The sequence below is a fragment of the Festucalex cinctus genome, chromosome 12 (genome assembly GCF_051991245.1).
Source record: "Festucalex cinctus isolate MCC-2025b chromosome 12, RoL_Fcin_1.0, whole genome shotgun sequence".
NCBI lineage: Eukaryota > Metazoa > Chordata > Actinopteri > Syngnathiformes > Syngnathidae > Festucalex > Festucalex cinctus.
Genome location: NC_135422.1, coordinates 4,934,551 through 4,951,605, shown reverse-complemented (window position 1 = coordinate 4,951,605; position 17,055 = coordinate 4,934,551). Strand labels below are relative to the sequence as shown.

At 38.9% G+C, this 17,055-nt stretch overlaps 3 protein-coding genes across 7 annotated transcripts; 1 reads left to right on the top strand and 2 right to left on the bottom strand.

The window, feature by feature from the left end:
• The first annotated feature begins 14 nt into the window (after nucleotides 1–14).
• Nucleotides 15–1,723, top strand: mrpl35 (mitochondrial ribosomal protein L35). 2 transcript variants are annotated; one of them, XM_077539112.1, is made up of 4 exons: nucleotides 15–150; nucleotides 343–514; nucleotides 709–853; nucleotides 921–1,723. In XM_077539112.1, exons 1-4 carry the CDS (start codon nucleotides 120–122, stop codon nucleotides 1,107–1,109), a joined length of 537 nt encoding a protein of 178 aa, XP_077395238.1. In that variant the 5' UTR covers nucleotides 15–119; the 3' UTR covers nucleotides 1,110–1,723. The 2 variants fall into 2 exon arrangements, with proteins under 2 accessions (XP_077395238.1, XP_077395239.1); XM_077539113.1 differs by lacking the exon at nucleotides 15–150 and adding an exon at nucleotides 155–246.
• On the bottom strand, nucleotides 1,099–11,293 carry reep1 (receptor accessory protein 1). Of its 2 annotated transcripts, XM_077539111.1 has the most exons (9): nucleotides 11,156–11,293; nucleotides 9,910–9,982; nucleotides 8,675–8,751; nucleotides 8,452–8,572; nucleotides 8,150–8,263; nucleotides 6,768–6,930; nucleotides 6,277–6,282; nucleotides 4,932–5,131; nucleotides 1,099–3,768 (listed from the first exon to the last, which is right to left on the bottom strand). In XM_077539111.1, exons 1-9 carry the CDS (start codon nucleotides 11,185–11,187, stop codon nucleotides 3,697–3,699), a joined length of 858 nt encoding a protein of 285 aa, XP_077395237.1. In that variant the 5' UTR covers nucleotides 11,188–11,293; the 3' UTR covers nucleotides 1,099–3,696. The 2 variants fall into 2 exon arrangements, with proteins under 2 accessions (XP_077395237.1, XP_077395236.1); XM_077539110.1 differs by lacking the exon at nucleotides 6,277–6,282 and having other exon boundaries at nucleotides 6,756–6,930.
• Nucleotides 11,294–11,856: 563 nt separating this feature from the next.
• On the bottom strand, nucleotides 11,857–17,000 carry chmp3 (charged multivesicular body protein 3). Of its 3 annotated transcripts, none has more exons than XM_077538401.1 (6): nucleotides 16,840–17,000; nucleotides 15,623–15,683; nucleotides 14,333–14,512; nucleotides 14,121–14,242; nucleotides 13,912–14,026; nucleotides 11,857–12,672 (listed from the first exon to the last, which is right to left on the bottom strand). In XM_077538401.1, exons 1-6 carry the CDS (start codon nucleotides 16,843–16,845, stop codon nucleotides 12,530–12,532), a joined length of 627 nt encoding a protein of 208 aa, XP_077394527.1. In that variant the 5' UTR covers nucleotides 16,846–17,000; the 3' UTR covers nucleotides 11,857–12,529. The 3 variants fall into 3 exon arrangements, with proteins under 3 accessions (XP_077394527.1, XP_077394525.1, XP_077394524.1); XM_077538399.1 differs by having other exon boundaries at nucleotides 16,834–16,998; XM_077538398.1 differs by lacking the exon at nucleotides 16,840–17,000 and adding an exon at nucleotides 16,384–16,748.
• Between the last annotated feature and the right edge of the window lie 55 nt (nucleotides 17,001–17,055).

Below are 17,055 nucleotides of genomic sequence, written 5' to 3'. Positions count from 1 at the left end.
GTTCTCACAGGATGGAGCACGACAGACCTGCCGCTAGGCGGTAGCATTGTATCGTAAACTTTCGCAATGACGTTTGGCCGTTCAGGACTCCGTAGTGACGTCATTTCTCAGAGGCAAACATGGCGGCCCTCCTGGCGAGGAACCTGTCTGGTAAGCGATGCGGCATTTGGACTTTTAGCGTTGTTTTCTCCTAATTTTACAAAAGTTTACTAGCTGTATTGCTTACGTCATAGTATGTTGAAATGTGTACGTGAGGCAATACTGATCTTTTTTTTTTTTTTTTTTCCAAGCAGGAGTGAGTTTTCGTTCTCTTGTTCACATGTTGTCCTTCTGCTCCGACAGGGATGCTGAGGTCGCCGCTAACTGTGTCGCTGTGTACTCGGATAACGAACGCGGCTCGGCTGTCCGGCTTCACCCAAGCTCTTCATCCCTTTTATGCCCGTGCTGCCACGACCCTACGCGCTCCACTGCCCGCTGCAGTCTGTCATCTATCCCGGTGCGGCCTCCTCCAACGGTAAAAGACTTTTGAAACGCTGCTGTTAGCACAGACATGTTGGTAATTATTTCTGGCAGTGTATGCACAGTTCTAATATTGACACTTATGCAACATGTCTTGAAGATAAAGTGGTAACATTTCAACTGTACAGTGACTCCTGCATAAACTATATAGTCCACTTATGTTTTATCATATTTATATGTATTTTGCAGGCTATCTGCTCTTACACCCCCCTTGAGTCAGCAGCCCACCCGAACTCTGACATACTACAGTGTAAAGAAGGCAAAGAGGAAGTCTGTCAAGTCTGTCACACAACGGTTCATGAGGCTGCATTGCGGTCTTTGGATTCGACGCAAGGTATGAGTCCATTTGATGTTTTTATTAAAACAAAGGCGTTAATCTTGTTTCCCCGTCCTGTATGTAGGCTGGTTACAAGAAGAAACTGTGGAAGAAGAGCGCGGCCAGACGAAAGCGGCTGAGGGAGCACGTCTTTTGCAATAAAACGCAGAGTAAAATGTTAGATAAAATGACAACATCGTACTGGAAAAGGAGGAACTGGTATGTGGATGATCCATACCTGAAGTACCATGACAGAGTCAACCTGAAGTTGTAATTCATGTATTGGGTTCTTGTTATATTACGTCATCTGAATAGTAAACAGTACACCCATTTTTTTTTTTAACTACACCACAAGCAAAATCAATAATTAAGTCAATAACATAAAACGTTTGCTTGATGTTTAATGGCTGTAAAGTGATTTTAACCAACAATAAACCATGTTCATCACATCACTGCGGCTACTTTTACATGTAGCGTACATCAATTGGAAGTCATTCTGGCCTGCCAGAACAAAAACATAAGATAACCCTGCAAAGTGGAAGCATTTAATTATTGACAGATTCACATTAAATCACTTAAGAATTCCATCCAAAGCAGAGCTGGGGAACCTATTAACGATCAGTGGCCATTTCAGATGTTATGATGTCTTCCCAGGGACATAAAATATTTGTGGAAAATTATGACTCGATGTTTTGAGCATTTGTGGGTTACATGTAGTTGTTTTTTTCTCTCTCTCTCTCCAGATCGAGTGGGTTGTATAATTGTAGTTTCTCAGTAATAATCATCATGTAATTGTATAGGAGGAAGGAAATTACCTCTAATACTGATACTAATGCCGAAACACGATTTTTGTTTAATCACATCCATTAAAAGGATATTCAATGTGAATGGTGAGTGTATCTACAACATCCGAGTGACTGGCGTGTAAACGAGACAATTGTACCTGAGAAGCTATTGTTTCAGCATTAAAAAAAAAAAAAAAAAAAATGCAGTGATGACAACATTGCTACTGTGCACATCCAACCACCAACAAATGACAGTGATACTCCAATGCTGCAAAGGCTCAAAAATATGTGAAGAAAATGAAGACAAATCACTATGAGGGCCTGTCATGGTCATAATTCAAGATGACCTCTTACATAAGTGAAATGCATATTTCAGTACAATTTGTTAAAGCATGTCAGTAATGAATAAAAGTGTTTTAAGCATTTCAGTCGTGTGAGCTGTAATATTGAATTATGTTCCAGGCAGCCCCTCATAAAACACACATATATATATACACAGTATATGCTGAGATTGGGAATTTGATAAATTTCCCTCAAGAATTCTACAGTAGAGATGCTCAAGAGCAGAAAATACAACGTAACATTAAAACTAAGTGATATTGTGATTTGAATTACTGTATATGGACTAAAAATGACACAAAAAAAAGAGGGATGCAATAGATTGTCAAAATCCTTCTGTGAAAGTGACTAGTACAAACTGCTCATCACAGAATACTGTACAGGTGAATCTCAATAAATCACAACAATTAATTGTACACACTCAGCGGTGTTAACAATCCGCAATGTGGCACCGCGCCACAAGGTGGCGCATCCTTGCTTAGGTGCCTTTTAGTTGGCCATCAATATATTTGACGCCGTGGATGATGTGTACGCTTATTGTGACGCGTGGTAGCGCTGAGAAGCCCAGTTTTTGTTTCCTTTTAATAAAGTAAGCATGTAGACTTACAGTACCTTTGTAGCTCTCCAGTTTTTTTGCTATCCAGCTGAGCCGTCCATCGCTGATCAGCCACCACGCATTTACAGGTGGTAACATAGCGTAATCATGTTTAGTGTGGTGACGGCCATAAAGTTTCTCAAACTGGCGCTAAACTGCAGTCAGCAATTCAATATTCAAATTTAGTGAGATGCACCTGTGCGTGATACGTTTTTGGATCGATACGGAAGGGGCGGGACTTCCGTGTTTTTACACATCAGCTGTGATTCCGGTTCCGGTTCGCGACGTGACTTTGCGAGGGAGGCGGGTGTGGTTTGCGCGAGTGTAACCGCGGCCCACACGTCTTAACCCGGAACCGGAATCAAAGCTGATGTGCAAAAACACGGAAGTCAGAAGTGCCCACCTCTTCCGTAGCATGTACCTGTCGACATACCAATGGCAGTGAATGACTGTTCACTACATAGTGCAAAATTAATTCATGTGAACACAATGTTAACAAATAGTTATGTTCAGAAATATTAGGACAATCACAGTTTTAGTTAGAATGGATAATTCCTAAATGGTAAATGCCATATTTTTGTGAAACAAGAATCTGACTCACATGTTGAAAACTGTCCAAATACTTGTGACCCTAACTTGTAATTATCTCCATATGAGACGTGATACTTAATGTCCCTCATTAAGGCTTTAACAGAGGTAAATAATTCATCCACAGCTGCTTGACTTATACTGTTTTTAGGACTCTCATTAAAAAAAAAAAAAAATCTACTTAAAACGGCAGCCATGCATTTGACCCATGGCGACTTACAAGCGAGCTGCAGTACATTCTGTAGCACAAACAACTAAAAATGCACAGCCAGACACACATGCAAGTGCCCAACCAAACCTGACAGAGAAAAAACAACAACGCTGTACATATAATAACTTCTAGCAGGTCTGATCCGCATGGAGCTCTCACTCGTCATCCTTGCTGTATCACAACTGTATCATATAGACAGGTCGTCACAGGTCACTTTGGTAATACGGAATTCCAAAGCAATGCCGCTTCAGTCACGTAAGTTTTTTGTTTTTTTTTCTCTCAAAATTACGTGTTGCAGCAAGCTGGAGGCAGCTGGAGGCGTCAATGTGCACGGCCCACGCGCTCACATGGCTTCGGCGTTGGAACACACAGCGCTCCTGGATCTCGTGAGAGGCCTTAAGACTCTAAGAGGAGGCTGCGGGGGAGAAAGGCAAACATCAGACACATGATCAGTTTAAGAAAAGTACTTGATGTTTTGTTTTCTTTCTCCAAGCTCATTTTTTGCCATTTGGTGATGTACATTTCTGAAAGGAGCATATTTTGCACCCCATTAAACTTAAGGGCCCACAATCCCTGCAATGAAAGACTTGTTCATCAATAGTTAAAAAAAAAAAAATGCTTTGAAATCATATACATATAGCATTCATCGATGTTTTCTCACAAAATTAATGACACGCCAATCCCGTCATTCATCTAATATTCCACATCTCACTGTTACAGCAGTAGAACAATGTGAAACAAAAAAATACAGTAATTTTTTGTTTTAATAAGCGATTGACAATATTGAAAAATATATTCTGCAGATTACAATATTATTTTCTCATACTCCCAAACATGCATGTTAGTCAGGTTCATTGAATATTGCAATTGTCAATATGGTATGAATATTCTGATTAGGCTTTACATGATTAGGATTTTTCGGGCAATCAGCAATCAACAAGTTTGAAAAAAAAAAAAAAAAACATATAAAAACATGGAACCTACCAAAAGAAAGATTAAAGTCTCTTCTTTCATCAGGAAAAAAATGTATATTTCTATCTGTTTCCATTTTTGCAGCAATTAACATTAGAATATAGCTAAGTTTCATTATTATTCCCAAATCTGTTTAAAATTGTGGGGAAAAGAGCCTTTTGCATCATGGCCCTGGTTGATCTCTTATACTCTGCTGCCACCTGCTGGCCATTTTTGTAGTAACTACCATTGCTTCAAGCATTCTTTTCGGTTTAGAGGCTGCATCAAAGCCTTCTGTATGCTCTCGCATAGAAAAACAAAAAAAAACATATAAATACGTCTTTGGGAGCATGGCAATATTTAAAACAGAATGTTTTGATACGTTTTTGGGAGCAATTGGACCCAAGTCTCCACGAATGAAGTGTTAACAGCTGCAGGTGCACTAAAGCATGAAGATCATTTAGTGACACAGCATTAAAAAAAAATAAATGAAATAATAATAATAATTAAAAAAAAAAAAAAAAAAAAAGAGTCACTGTGTGAGTGAATGAGCACTCTCGAGTACAGGGGAGCGTGTTAGAGGCAGGCAGCAGCTGAGCACTCCTGGCAACCAGGCAGAGCGGGTACCTCGGGAGCTTTTCTTTTCACGAGCCCGACCTGAGGCCAGTTCGGAGGAGCCCCCCGCGCACCATTCGCTCCCTCCTCTGGCTCCTCCACAGTTGGAGGAGTGGGAGAAGGCGTGGAGGGCGGGGAGGGATCAGGTGTCAGCGACTCCTCTGGCTCCCTTTGGTCTAATGCCAACACCTCATAGTCAGACATGTCAAAATCTATAAAAGGGGTGGGAGGTGAATCATGAATTCTGCCATCAACTTTCAAGTGACTGACTGATAATGGATACTGATGCAATTGTTTGAAGAGATGGGACCGAAACAACAAAGCAGAGGCCAGATAGAAAGTTATGAAAGTAAATATCAATTTGCAGCAGTGTCAGTGACTTTCAATGTGCATGACATTGAGCTCAAGGGGTGAACCCACTGCTGACATTTATGGCCAACTAAGAATAGCATTTGAGGACGTCTGAAAGTAACTTTCTTAATGGCAGCTAATCCCACAAAAATGTCCTATCAGCATAAATACTAACACCCTTGTTGAATGGTACAAGAGCAATGCAAAGATAACTAGAGCTGCATCAGAGGATTTATGACACACCTCGCTGAAATTAGTAATGCTATCTTACAAATTATGGAGGGCCAAAACTGCCAAAATTCAAAATAAATACAAAATAAAAACCAATATATAAAAATATAATGGAAGGTGAACAGTCACAGCCGCTCCCTTCCAAGGTATGAGGATTCCACCCGATGTCACATATATCTCTGTGAGTACTTTTATCATCTTTCAGAATTTGTTGCTGCTCCATGTGTGCTAAAATTGTTTGAAGGTATTAAAAAAAACACACACAAAACAAAAACAAAAACAAAAAAACGCAACATATGGCTGTACTGTAGATGCTAATGTCCTTTAGCCTATAGCCTATATGGTGATATTTGAATTATGCTAGCATCCGTTGCTATGCCAGTGCGACTATTGATTTCAGCTTTTTGAATGTGTTGCTGCGCCATGTGTGTTAAAGTAGCAATTATTTCAAACAAACAAACAAACAAACAAGCAAACAAACAAACCTATCGCAACATACTGTAGATGCTCATTTCCTTTAGCCGAGCCTCTATGGTGATTTTTTAAATTATGCTAGCATTAGTTACTATGCCAGTACGACCACTGTTTTCACCTTTTTGAATGTGTTGCTGTGCCATGTGTGTTAAAGTAGCAATTGTTTGAAACAAACAAACAAACAAACAAACAAACAAACAAACAAACAGCGCAACATACTGTAGATGCTAATATCCATTAGCCTCGCCGCTATGGTGTTTTGAAGTATGTTAGCATTAAGCTAGCATACTTTCATATTCACTGTAGCCTATGGGGTTTTGTTGAACATTTATTTTGTTAACTATACACGGTTTAATTATTTTATGTGTTAGTTTTACAGCAAAAAAAAAAAAGCAAAACTGAGGGAGACATGATCTACACAGGCACACGATAATGTGATTTTTTTTTTTTTTTTTTTTTTTAAATATAAATGCGCATGTAAAATCTGGGTAAACTACAAAAAAGTGTTTTCTTTTTGTATGACACATTTTCACCTATTGCTGTTGGGAAAGGCTCCATGGTAATGGGGATTCTCTATTTATTATATTTTATGCTATGTTAAACAAGCCTCTATGGTTTCTTGAGTGATAAGGAATCAGTTCATATCAGCAATTGTGAAATCCTCCAAGGACCATACTAAACTGAAAAACAATTCGATGTAACAATAGAACACCGGGATACTCTTTCAAGTCATGAAAGTCCCACAGGCCGCAGGTTCCCCCCGGCCTTGCGTTAAGTGACGCTGTCGCTCACCTTTGTTGTAGCTCTCAGACTTGCTGCGCATCATGGTGCGAGCCCGGTGCTGAGCCGCTGCGTCCACTCTCGTTGGCTGGGTGGAGCCGGCCGTGTCCGAGTCGTAACCGGCCAGATCTTGCATGCTGAAGCTCCTCAACCTGTCCGTCAGGACTCCTTGGCCCTGAGACAGGATAGAGAAGGTATTCGATTGGAAGTTAGCTTTTTTTTTTTCCCCAATGAACACAAACTATTTTTTACTTTAATATAGAATATTTGGTTAAGTTAAAGTAAAAATGCGTAAATGTTAATATTCTTCTTCTTCTTAGTAAGTCACAGTGCCCCATCACAGGTGAGCTATTTTCAAGCTAACGAGTACACACTGGCACTTTTTTAAGACAATGCAAACCAATCGGAAGGAATTCCTGTCACTACAATGTGTCTCTTTCATCTCACCATCCTCCGTCTATGTTCCTCCTTCTTAACCTGATTGCCAAGGAGTGTCTGAGCCAAGAATTGAAACCTGGAACCTCTCAAAAATGAGGCAGACGTGTTCAGCAGATCACCCGTTGAAAAGCGTTTGCTGGTGTATACATTGGAGCAGATTGTCTTAATGTTTGTTTACTGTGTGAGTGAAGAACATCCCACATCACCTGCCTGTTGACAAGATTGTTGCTGGTCCATGAGATGTCTGGAGGACCGTAGCACAAAAAAAGGTTGACCAATGTTATATATTCACAAGATATGCTGCTATTCTGTTTATATCACAAAATATTAGTGGCCAGAGAGGTCTTTATTTGTACAAAGGTATTTTTGTAATAAACAATTTGTCCTCGTGGGAAGTCTGTCTACCCCACAGTCGAGACATTCTATGTTCAAATCTTGACTTGCGCCCTCCAGTGTGGTGTTTATTTGTTGTCTGTGTGCTTGCGTGGGAATTCTCCTTGTGCTTCGGGTTCCTTCAATATTCAAAAAAACATGCATGTTAGCTTTATTGAAGACACATAATTGATCATAGGTGTGAAAGTGGGTTTTAAAGTTTCCTGATGTGTGCGCCTTGGCCAACTGGGAGCAATATAAAACATACATACGGACGGACACAGGGAGAACACCATGACAACAATGCTGTTTAGTAGCCTGGCTATTGGGTTTTGCATTGGGTTAGCATTAAGCTAAGTGGACTTTCCCCAAAAAATTGTCTATTTTACATACAAAACGTGTAATTCCCTCTCTTTTTTCGACAAATAACCTGGCACACTATCTACCGACAGTATAGACATCAATCTTAATATTGGCTTCAGGTGTATCAGTATTGTATTGTTGTCCCACTGCAAAGGGTTGATACTCCGACTTCAACTCTTTTAGGTCAGAACAAAACAAAAAATGTTCATAGTCTGCAATACCTTTGTTGCAGCCATGACTGCAGCGGTGGCGGCCACATTCAGCCCCTTCCTCCCATAATGCACCAGCGTATCATAGCTTTTGTCCTTGGCTTGGCAGATGTAGTCATCAATATCCTGGGACAAGCCACAAAACAAAAACATGTTGTGTCTCTTTGCGTGTCCACTGTAGTTGCGTGATTGAGTCATCTTTGATCACACACACAACTCATTCCTTCACGCATGCAGTGAAGGATGCTGTTTTCCCATTCACTTTCCCTTGGACTACACAAGAGGAAGTGGCAAAAGAAGTGGGGAATGTTCACCTTTTCTTTAGAGGAAAGAGTGGGATGGACAAACTTCCTGTAGAGCACACTGGAGCCTTTCGTGTACGGCGACAATAACCACACCACAAAGGCTATCTTCAGTTCATAGTAGAAAGGAAGCCTGGAGTGAATGTGATGACACAACAACACAGTCAAGATTTTTACTGCTCACAATTACTTACAATTGTATTCATATCACAATAAGGTTATTATGATTCCTTACCAGCAAAGAAACATATCAGTGAATACTTCCACAGATGTAAATAGGGCAAATATTATCCAGTACATCATCCATTTCACCTAAAACAGAAAAAACAATTCATAGCTAGAGGGAGCTAGGCTAGCTGGATTGCTAGGCTAGCTGGGTAGCTAGCTAGGCTAGCTAGCTAGGCTAGCTAGCTAGCTAGGCTAGCTAGCTAGCTAGCTAGCTAGATAGATAGATAGATAGATAGATAGATAGATAGATAGATAGATAGATAGATAGATAGATAGATAGATAGATAGATAGATAGATAGATAGATAGATAGATAGATGTGGCGGTTGGTATATGTAAATTAGCCCCACTGTTGCGCACTGTACAATCCAGCAAAATTTGAATGGATCGCCAGGTCTCCTGAAAACCAAATATTTGTGCTCATAAAGCAATTAAACTGTAATGCAAATGTTGCAAAAATATCTCTCCTTTTGTACACAGATTTACAGATTAATACAGTTATTGGTTGCCTAATCGCAACACAGCTCAAGATACAATATTATCACAATATTTTACTGATAATTACAATCAGCAATTATGTGATAACCGATATACGGTATTGGGGGAAAAAAATCTTTAAAAAACAAATCACCAACACCAAAGCACCATCCTTTTTCTTAAATGTACTGTGTATCTCATTTAAGGGTGAGGTAAACTGAAGTCTATCCTAGCTGACCTCACAATATTTAGCAAAACAATGTAGTATATCACCATATTGATACTTTGTCCAATGGATATTTTTAAATATAGGAACTGTCCAGAAATATGGAACCACATCCAAACAAAAGCACATATAAAAACATACAACTATGAAGAGTTATGAATGCCCTTCCAAAATGGTCATAATTCCTGTTATTAAATAATTGTTCATTGAGAATATACCACAAACTATGACCTTCAATATGATTTCGAACCCACACTTCAAAACATTAACCTTGATAAATGACTTAACACTGCAAATGTACATCCTAGAGCGGCAAGACTCATAATTCATTCCGCTATCATGAGGGTGAATTTAGCATCCTCACCGACTTACAAAGCTTCTCAGTTGAGATGCATCACTTCGACATACAGTATAAGTACAGTAAATTGCTGTCACTTCATTGACAACAATGTACTACTTTCTTTCGTGCCAGGTCTTTGGCGCCATCTTGTGGCATGTTAGTATGCATAGCTCACTGAAGTAAAAACACGATGTACTTACATATTCCTTTACATCTTTGGACTTGACGGCTTTATAAGATGAGTAGGCGGGATATAGCGTACCAAACACAAGTCTGCAAGAAATGTTTATATCAATTCGGGAAATTTACATTCGGACAATATTAAAAGATGTAAATCTACATACGTGAACAGGGTATGTATTAATTGTGCAAAGGTTACCATTGTAGTCAGTGTTAATCCCACTGCAGTATTAACTCATAGGGAAGATATTACAGAGGAACTATTTACATTGACATCTCAATGTGACTTTATTACACATGATGGACGGCAATGTCCTTATGTCATAATGATGTCATCATAGCTTACTGCTTATGATAAAGGTCCCAACATTTAATCAGCGTTAGGTAGGCCATGTTGTTGTTGTTTTTTTCCTCCTTCCCTCACCCACCATATGAGACAAAGTTAGCATGCGTGGAGACACCTGCGGCCGAGCTAAAGGAGCACCGTGGCCCGACCGGCCAACAGCTGAGGGCGAGCCGATCAAGTTACTGACCCACATGCGCTCAGCACAAATAGAATATACACTTGTCGGAGATCACCATTTTGTGTACTGTACATACACATACGCTTTATTTTGGGCGAGGCTATATAGTGAATGAAGGCTCATGTAAATTTAATTGGCTTATTTTGTGTGGCTTGGCTGTAATGGCGCTCACTCATAGCAGGATAAGAGGGGGGGAAAAAGCCTCGGTAGTAATAATAATAATAGAGATTTTATTCAATTTTGGGGGATATAGGGAGGGATGTATATATCTCTATTAGCATGTCTGGATTTATTCTTTTCATGCTTTCAACATGACTGGTTGTAACCTGAGAAGGCTGACCCATCCCTTTTTGTGTTTTTCCCCCCTCCAATGTAGGACATCAACACTTTATTATTGAGTAACCGCCCAGTTACATTTGGTGCTGGCTTATTTGGCTAATGTGTCGTAATGATAACAATAACAAAACACCAGAGAGCGTCAGGCAACCACGAAAAGCATGGCAAAAATAAACAGGCCCACCTCTAACATTCCTCTCGAGCTAGCTGGTTCATACCATCTAGTGACATTTGTGTTACATTTTGTCACACGCACAAAAAAAATACATGTCCTCCTATATTTTAAGATTCGAGGGAGAAAAACGCCTATCGAGCGTCGCCTTCCGAAAGGCAAAAAAACAAAACAAAAGCAATTTCACAATTGTCACGCTCACGTGTAAAATGATTTAAAAAATAAATGACTTACACCACAAGTCTGGAAATGATCCAAGAGACCATTGCGCCGGAGAGGCGACGGACTGAACGCGCTGTCTGCAGCTGGGGAGGAGTTTCCTCCTCCTGGTGATGATGACAGGCGAGTCAAGGCGCCCCAGCACGAGCACAAGCACGCACGGACGCTGACGTCACGCAATGCTACATGTGGCCACAGGCGGCGCTGTTGCGACGAGTGGAAAGAATTCCGTTTTCTTTGCAAAGTGTTCGTCTGAATTATTTTAGTATTCACATTATAGTTTACATTATTGTCACACTACAGTGAATTTATGGTAGAAATTGAACAAAACATGTTTTTGAGTGAGATTTTATGCTCTTGTGAGCACCCACGGTATGCTTTTGAGAAGTGCTGTCTTGCTCTGCTGGCACTCCAGCTGACATTCAGGAGTCACAAAACAAGCAAGGTTTTGTTAGCCGAACAAAAGCAGCGGCTAGAAATACTATCCTGTCCACTTTAAGAGGCAAGGGAATTGCTTTAAAACGAGGAGCACCCAAAAAATGCATTCATCTCATTTGCTTGTTACTTGATTCAAGCAAAACAGAATACAACATACTTTTCAGCTATGGAAGCCACTCTGAAATCTGTAGTTTATACTGTATGTCAGCGGCATAATGTTGTGTACATTAACATGGGGTTAACCTTTGGGGAAATATTACTCATTTCTGAAACATTCCTGATGTCTTTAAAAGTTTATTTCATTTTACCCCAGGTACATAGAAAAAAAATATACATATTGCACTCCCACAATACAGATTGCCTGTACTTACCAGCCATTCCAGTGCTTATGCACTTTTTTTCTCATTCATGAAACAAACCTTTGACACACCTAGTGTTAATTCACAACAAATTGAGGGAGTATGCGTGCATTTTTATGACAAGTGTAATTCATGATATCTTAAAGACACAATGAATATACAGAAGTCTATTTAAAAAGAAATGCGTCCAATAACTCGTGTTTTAGTTAACAAGGTTCTAGTTAGTGACGTGAACATTTCAATGACCACTTGTCAATGATGAATTGGAAACAAAATTACCAAACAATACCACGCTGTCCATAACATAGGACAGAAGAGAAGTCAGATGAAGCACTATAGGCACAGGAGGCTTTTCATACTTGCATTATTTACACTTTCGCAAACCTTCTAAATGACTTTGGATAGTAAACTTACCGAGGATTATCACTGACAATAAGAAAGCAAAAATCTTCTGACCAAATCAAAAGGGACATGAATGACCCAAGCACAAATATTACCCCAGATTATGCGCGAATGAAATTAGAACAAGTCGCAAAGTGGATTGCTCAGTACTGCAACAGCTCGACCTGTTTTATCTCAAACAAACACAAACTTAGCTCCGAAGAGCGGCCAGTCTGGACTGCATTTCTTCAATGTCTTCCTCAGACTCCTCGTCCTCCGAGGCTGCAGTGGCCCCTGCCGAGGGCATCTCGGGCAGAGCGTCTGTGACTTTGCTGGGCGCTTTGCCGAGAGCACCTAAACACAAAGTAAAGCATCCAAAACAGAAAATTTAGGCTGGATTCATAATGGAAGTCCAAGTGTCCAATTCTGATTTAATGCATATATCGTTTTCTTTTCTTTTTCTTTTTTTATTTCCATAAACCATATATTTCAAGTTACACTTGATTACCTTAAAGCTAATTTCCATTAGCCCATTCATGCTTTATAGGTTAGCATTAAGCTAGGAGACTTAAATGATGTAAATAAGAGTAATATTATCATTACAACACGTTTAATGGTCTAAGCTTTGACTATAGTTTACATATATGCTAGTTTATTTTATTTTATGCATTTTTGTTTGAGCAGTCGTGTATATATATATGTATAGAGGACCAAAAATGGCAAAATAAAAAAAATAAAAGTGAAAATAACAACAGTTATAGAAATATAATTCACAAATTAAATACAAAAAATAAATAGAAATGGAAATAAAAACAATAAAAAATATATACTGTATATTCATAAATAAATCACAATACAAAAATAAATACAAAAAAATATATATTTACTATTTGTATTTAATTTTAGATTTTTTTTATATCTGTGTTTATTTTGACTTTTATATATTTATTTTTATTTTGGCATTTTTGGTCCTCCATTTATATATGTAACCGGCAAGACATCCTATCAGTATATTTACTAGAGATGTAACGACAGTGGCAATATCGTGACATTGCGATATTAAAACTGCCACAATATATTGTCGTCATCATGTCGTGATATTAAAAGCAGCACAATCGTTCAAAAAGTCAGGTTGATTTCCATTTGTGCAGTTCTAGCACCCTCTGGTGGCTATTTTTTTTTTTAGTGCAGTTTAATTTTCACAAGGCATGTTTTGGCCCTTCTGTTTAAAATGCACACTAATGCGCAGATGAAGGGGAACGTATTTTTTATTTATTTTTTAAACAATATTGTGACTTTTTTTTGTATCACCAACCTCCCCACAATATTGTGATAATTATCTTATTGTGATGTTTGGATATCGTTACATCCCTAATATTTACGCTGCACTTGGCAGCATATATCAGACACAAATCAGGTTTTTATTTACATTTCGAAGAGGTCTGATTCACATCTGGAGATATCCGCATTCAACCCCCGCACCCCATGCGGCTATGACACAACCCCGGTAAATCGGGCGGGCCTGAGTCATGTTTGCGTCACGCTTCAACTCCAAGACAGCACATGTGAAGCCCACAGAAATGTCATCATCACCTTCTGTGATCTCAAAAAGGATCTTGTCAACTTCCTCCTCAGCCGCTTCTTCCATTTCCTCTCCATCCTCCATGCTCTCAAACGTGTCCTCCAACATTTCCTCAATGATCCCAGCCTGGAAAAATAATATACGAGATGTTTTATTTGACAGACATCTCATCAAAGAATTGAGACAAGGGGAATATGTCTTAGTAAATATGGCTGCAGACCTTCATCATCTCCTTTGATAGATCTCGCATCGTGGCCTGTATCTCGGGGACTTTGACAAGACTCTGCATGGCTTTCATCACATCTGTGCTCTTCTGCAGGGAACCGGCCACATTCAGTAAAGCTAGAAATAAAGAAAATACACCCTCTTTGCAGGCATTTATATATATTTAAAAGAAAAGAAAAAAAAGCTGAACTGTGATGCACAACTCACAAAGTTGATTCTTCATGCTGAGTGTCACAGAGTTGAGCTGGGCTTTGGAAGTGTAGAGCTTTGTGACGGCTCGTTTTGACTGAACCATCTCCTTAGCCAGAATCACACAGACGTCCCTCTGACCTTTTTTGGCAGCATCTTTGATGGATTTCTTCACTTTTTCTTGTTCCCTTTGAATATCTAACACAATTGTGAATTCAATTTTTGACTTATGCTGGATGTAGGTCACTTCCAAATGTGGATAAAAAAAATCTCCCAATGCAGTGTAAACAAACAAAACCGAAGCATCCCATGAAACTAAGCTAGACGTCATCGAAATTCACTGGTGACTAAGAAACACGCTGTAAACAACTTGAGATGTTTTGATTCATTTTGAAGTTGTTGAACCAGAACATCACGCAGTGTAACTCTACAAGGTGTCCTAATTCAATTTTGGGTCAGGGGAGAAAAAAATAATATAATGACCTCCTTTGCTTGCTGTGAGATAGTGAGATGACAAATTATCTGTGATTATTATAAAATTGCTGGTACTCTTCTGTTCATGAATGAAAAACTCAGTGGTCACAGAAATGAGCTGACTGACAAAAGTAATAAAAATAAAAATGTTATGAAAATTAACCAATGTAAATAAGACAATGTTTTGTTTTTAAAACACGTGATGCTAATTAGAGAACACACCTTGTTTGAACATTCTCCTATGGTCAAATTATTTTCAATCAACTTCAAAAGTGCTCAGGGACTTTGTGTCATTGCACATTCATAGTTGCATCGCAATTACTGAGATACTGATCACTTCAAATGGTTCAACTATTATCTGCATCATCTACACAACCGTCATTATATTGTAATTATCAAACTACTGGTGACTTTCTTTGCTTAATGACTCTCCGCATCGTTTGCACAGCTGTCATTGGTCGGTTCTACAGCACCTAATGGTACACTTATATGACATAAAGACTCTCTGTACTTATGTGGCACGTCTTTGTCATGTTTTACATACTTCGACCAATAAAGATCATCCTGATAATTTCTAAAGGTAGCATAATTTTTACACTGACCTGTTTATTTTATTTATTTATTTTTTATAATAATTATGTTGAACCACGATTCAAAAGCGGTGCCTGGTTTTTATTGGTTAATATTAACAATTTTTGTAATTTGTTTTTGTCAGATTCAAATTTATGCTGTCATCACTGTCTTTGTCTTTCATTAAAAGTAGGGTACCAACAATTTTATTACAGGATTAATACTGAGTCAATGCGTAAATTGTGCCTTGTCCTCTCTCCTCACCTCTAATTTGCCTGTCGATCGTTCTTGATTCCTTCCTGATTTTCTGGGTCCACTCACGTATCTAGAACGATATACAGAATAGGTCAAAAGTAGGTAAACACTTCACATTTTATTCATCATCATTTGTTACAATTGCTCAAAATGTCCTTCCACATTACAACATTCCTTAAACGTTTTCTGAGAAATGCAAGACAGAGACAAATTCCAATGTGTCCTTTTGTATTTGTACTTGAAGTTTCAAAATCCTGGTTTCTAGACATTTTGGGTTGGCGTGTTTGTGGGTTGTGTTGACCTGGTTAGCCGAAAGACCCTAAAAGTGTCGGTGAGCCCCTTCTTTAATTCCATCCACCCTTTAATGCGTTAATGTATATAAATTAATGTATACTTACGTTTGATCTCTGCATCACATCAACCATGTCATTTCACAACAGTTGTTATTACAGCTACAAAGGGAAGGGGAGACCTTGAAATCAGGTTTGTTTACATCGATTTGATTGACAGCAGCCTAGCTTAGATGCTAGCTTGGTTGACTAGCACTAAATGTAAACACGATATTTACTACCGACGGGTCCATTGGGACCCAAACGCAATTGACACATGAATTGCAGTAGCCGTGTATTCGCCATTCAGCTAATAATGTGTTGGAAAAGGATTGTAGCGTGATTTGCTGAGCGCTAATGTTAGCATAGCGTTATCATGTTCGACTTTTATCACAGGCTGTTTAGGACTGTCACTCGTTTTTTTTAGTGGGTTGTGCTTACCATCTCTTTCGGTGGCTTCTCCGGTGTTCTACCGAACAGTCCCATTGTACCAAAATGGCTTAAATACCAGATTGTTAGCTTGCTTACTTGTTGGAAGCCAGTAAGTAGATGTCTACCTGGAAATAATACACGACCTGTCCTGCACTTCCTGTTCTCGTTCAGTCGGCTCAATGCGGATATAAAGAAACAGCTCGTGCTTTAATCTAGCAACTAAAAGCAAAAGGGGCTTTTGACAAAAAATAAATAAAGAGAGAATGAATAGAGATTCATAACAGCGTTGGTACTATCGGGGTTGTTTATCCGCCGGGATACATCTTTAAAAAAAACATTTTTCAAGACCTATCACCATGAACGAATGTAAACAGAGGCCAAAATTGCGTTTTTTTTTGTAAGAAATTAATTTATAAATTGCATTCTCATATATATGTTACGTTGTTTGTGTTCACTTACTTTTACCTGCATTTTAAAGACCACGCCTGCAAGCACTCATAGCACGTTATAGCTTTTTATATAAATTTATAATACAAAAATAGCTAAGAAAAACAACACTAAAGGAAAATAAACATTTTTAAAACATTGAGCATCTGCATCACTAATTTTCTCCGTCATCGTAGCACAGTTATGACGTTTACAAAGGTTCCCATTTCCAGCGAGTTCTAGATTGTTCTGCGT

Coding starts and splice junctions, on each gene's coding strand:
- mrpl35 (XM_077539112.1), top strand. CDS start 120: ATGGCGGCCCTCCTGGCGAGGAACCTGTCTG. Junction 151..342: donor CCTGGCGAGGAACCTGTCTG/GTAAGCGATGCG, acceptor CTGCTCCGACAG/GGATGCTGAGGTCGCCGCTA. Junction 854..920: donor GTCTTTGGATTCGACGCAAG/GTATGAGTCCAT, acceptor TCCTGTATGTAG/GCTGGTTACAAGAAGAAACT.
- reep1 (XM_077539110.1), bottom strand. CDS start 11,187: ATGGTCTCTTGGATCATTTCCAGACTTGTGGT. Junction 8,264..8,451: donor CTCTTTCCTCTAAAGAAAAG/GTGAACATTCCC, acceptor GGCTTGTCCCAG/GATATTGATGACTACATCTG. Junction 6,931..8,149: donor CAGTCATGGCTGCAACAAAG/GTATTGCAGACT, acceptor ATCCTGTCTCAG/GGCCAAGGAGTCCTGACGGA.
- chmp3 (XM_077538398.1), bottom strand. CDS start 16,428: ATGGGACTGTTCGGTAGAACACCGGAGAAGCCACCGAAAGAGATG. Junction 14,513..15,622: donor GATCGACAGGCAAATTAGAG/GTGAGGAGAGAG, acceptor CAATTGTGTTAG/ATATTCAAAGGGAACAAGAA. Junction 14,243..14,332: donor CAGCATGAAGAATCAACTTT/GTGAGTTGTGCA, acceptor CTTTATTTCTAG/CTTTACTGAATGTGGCCGGT.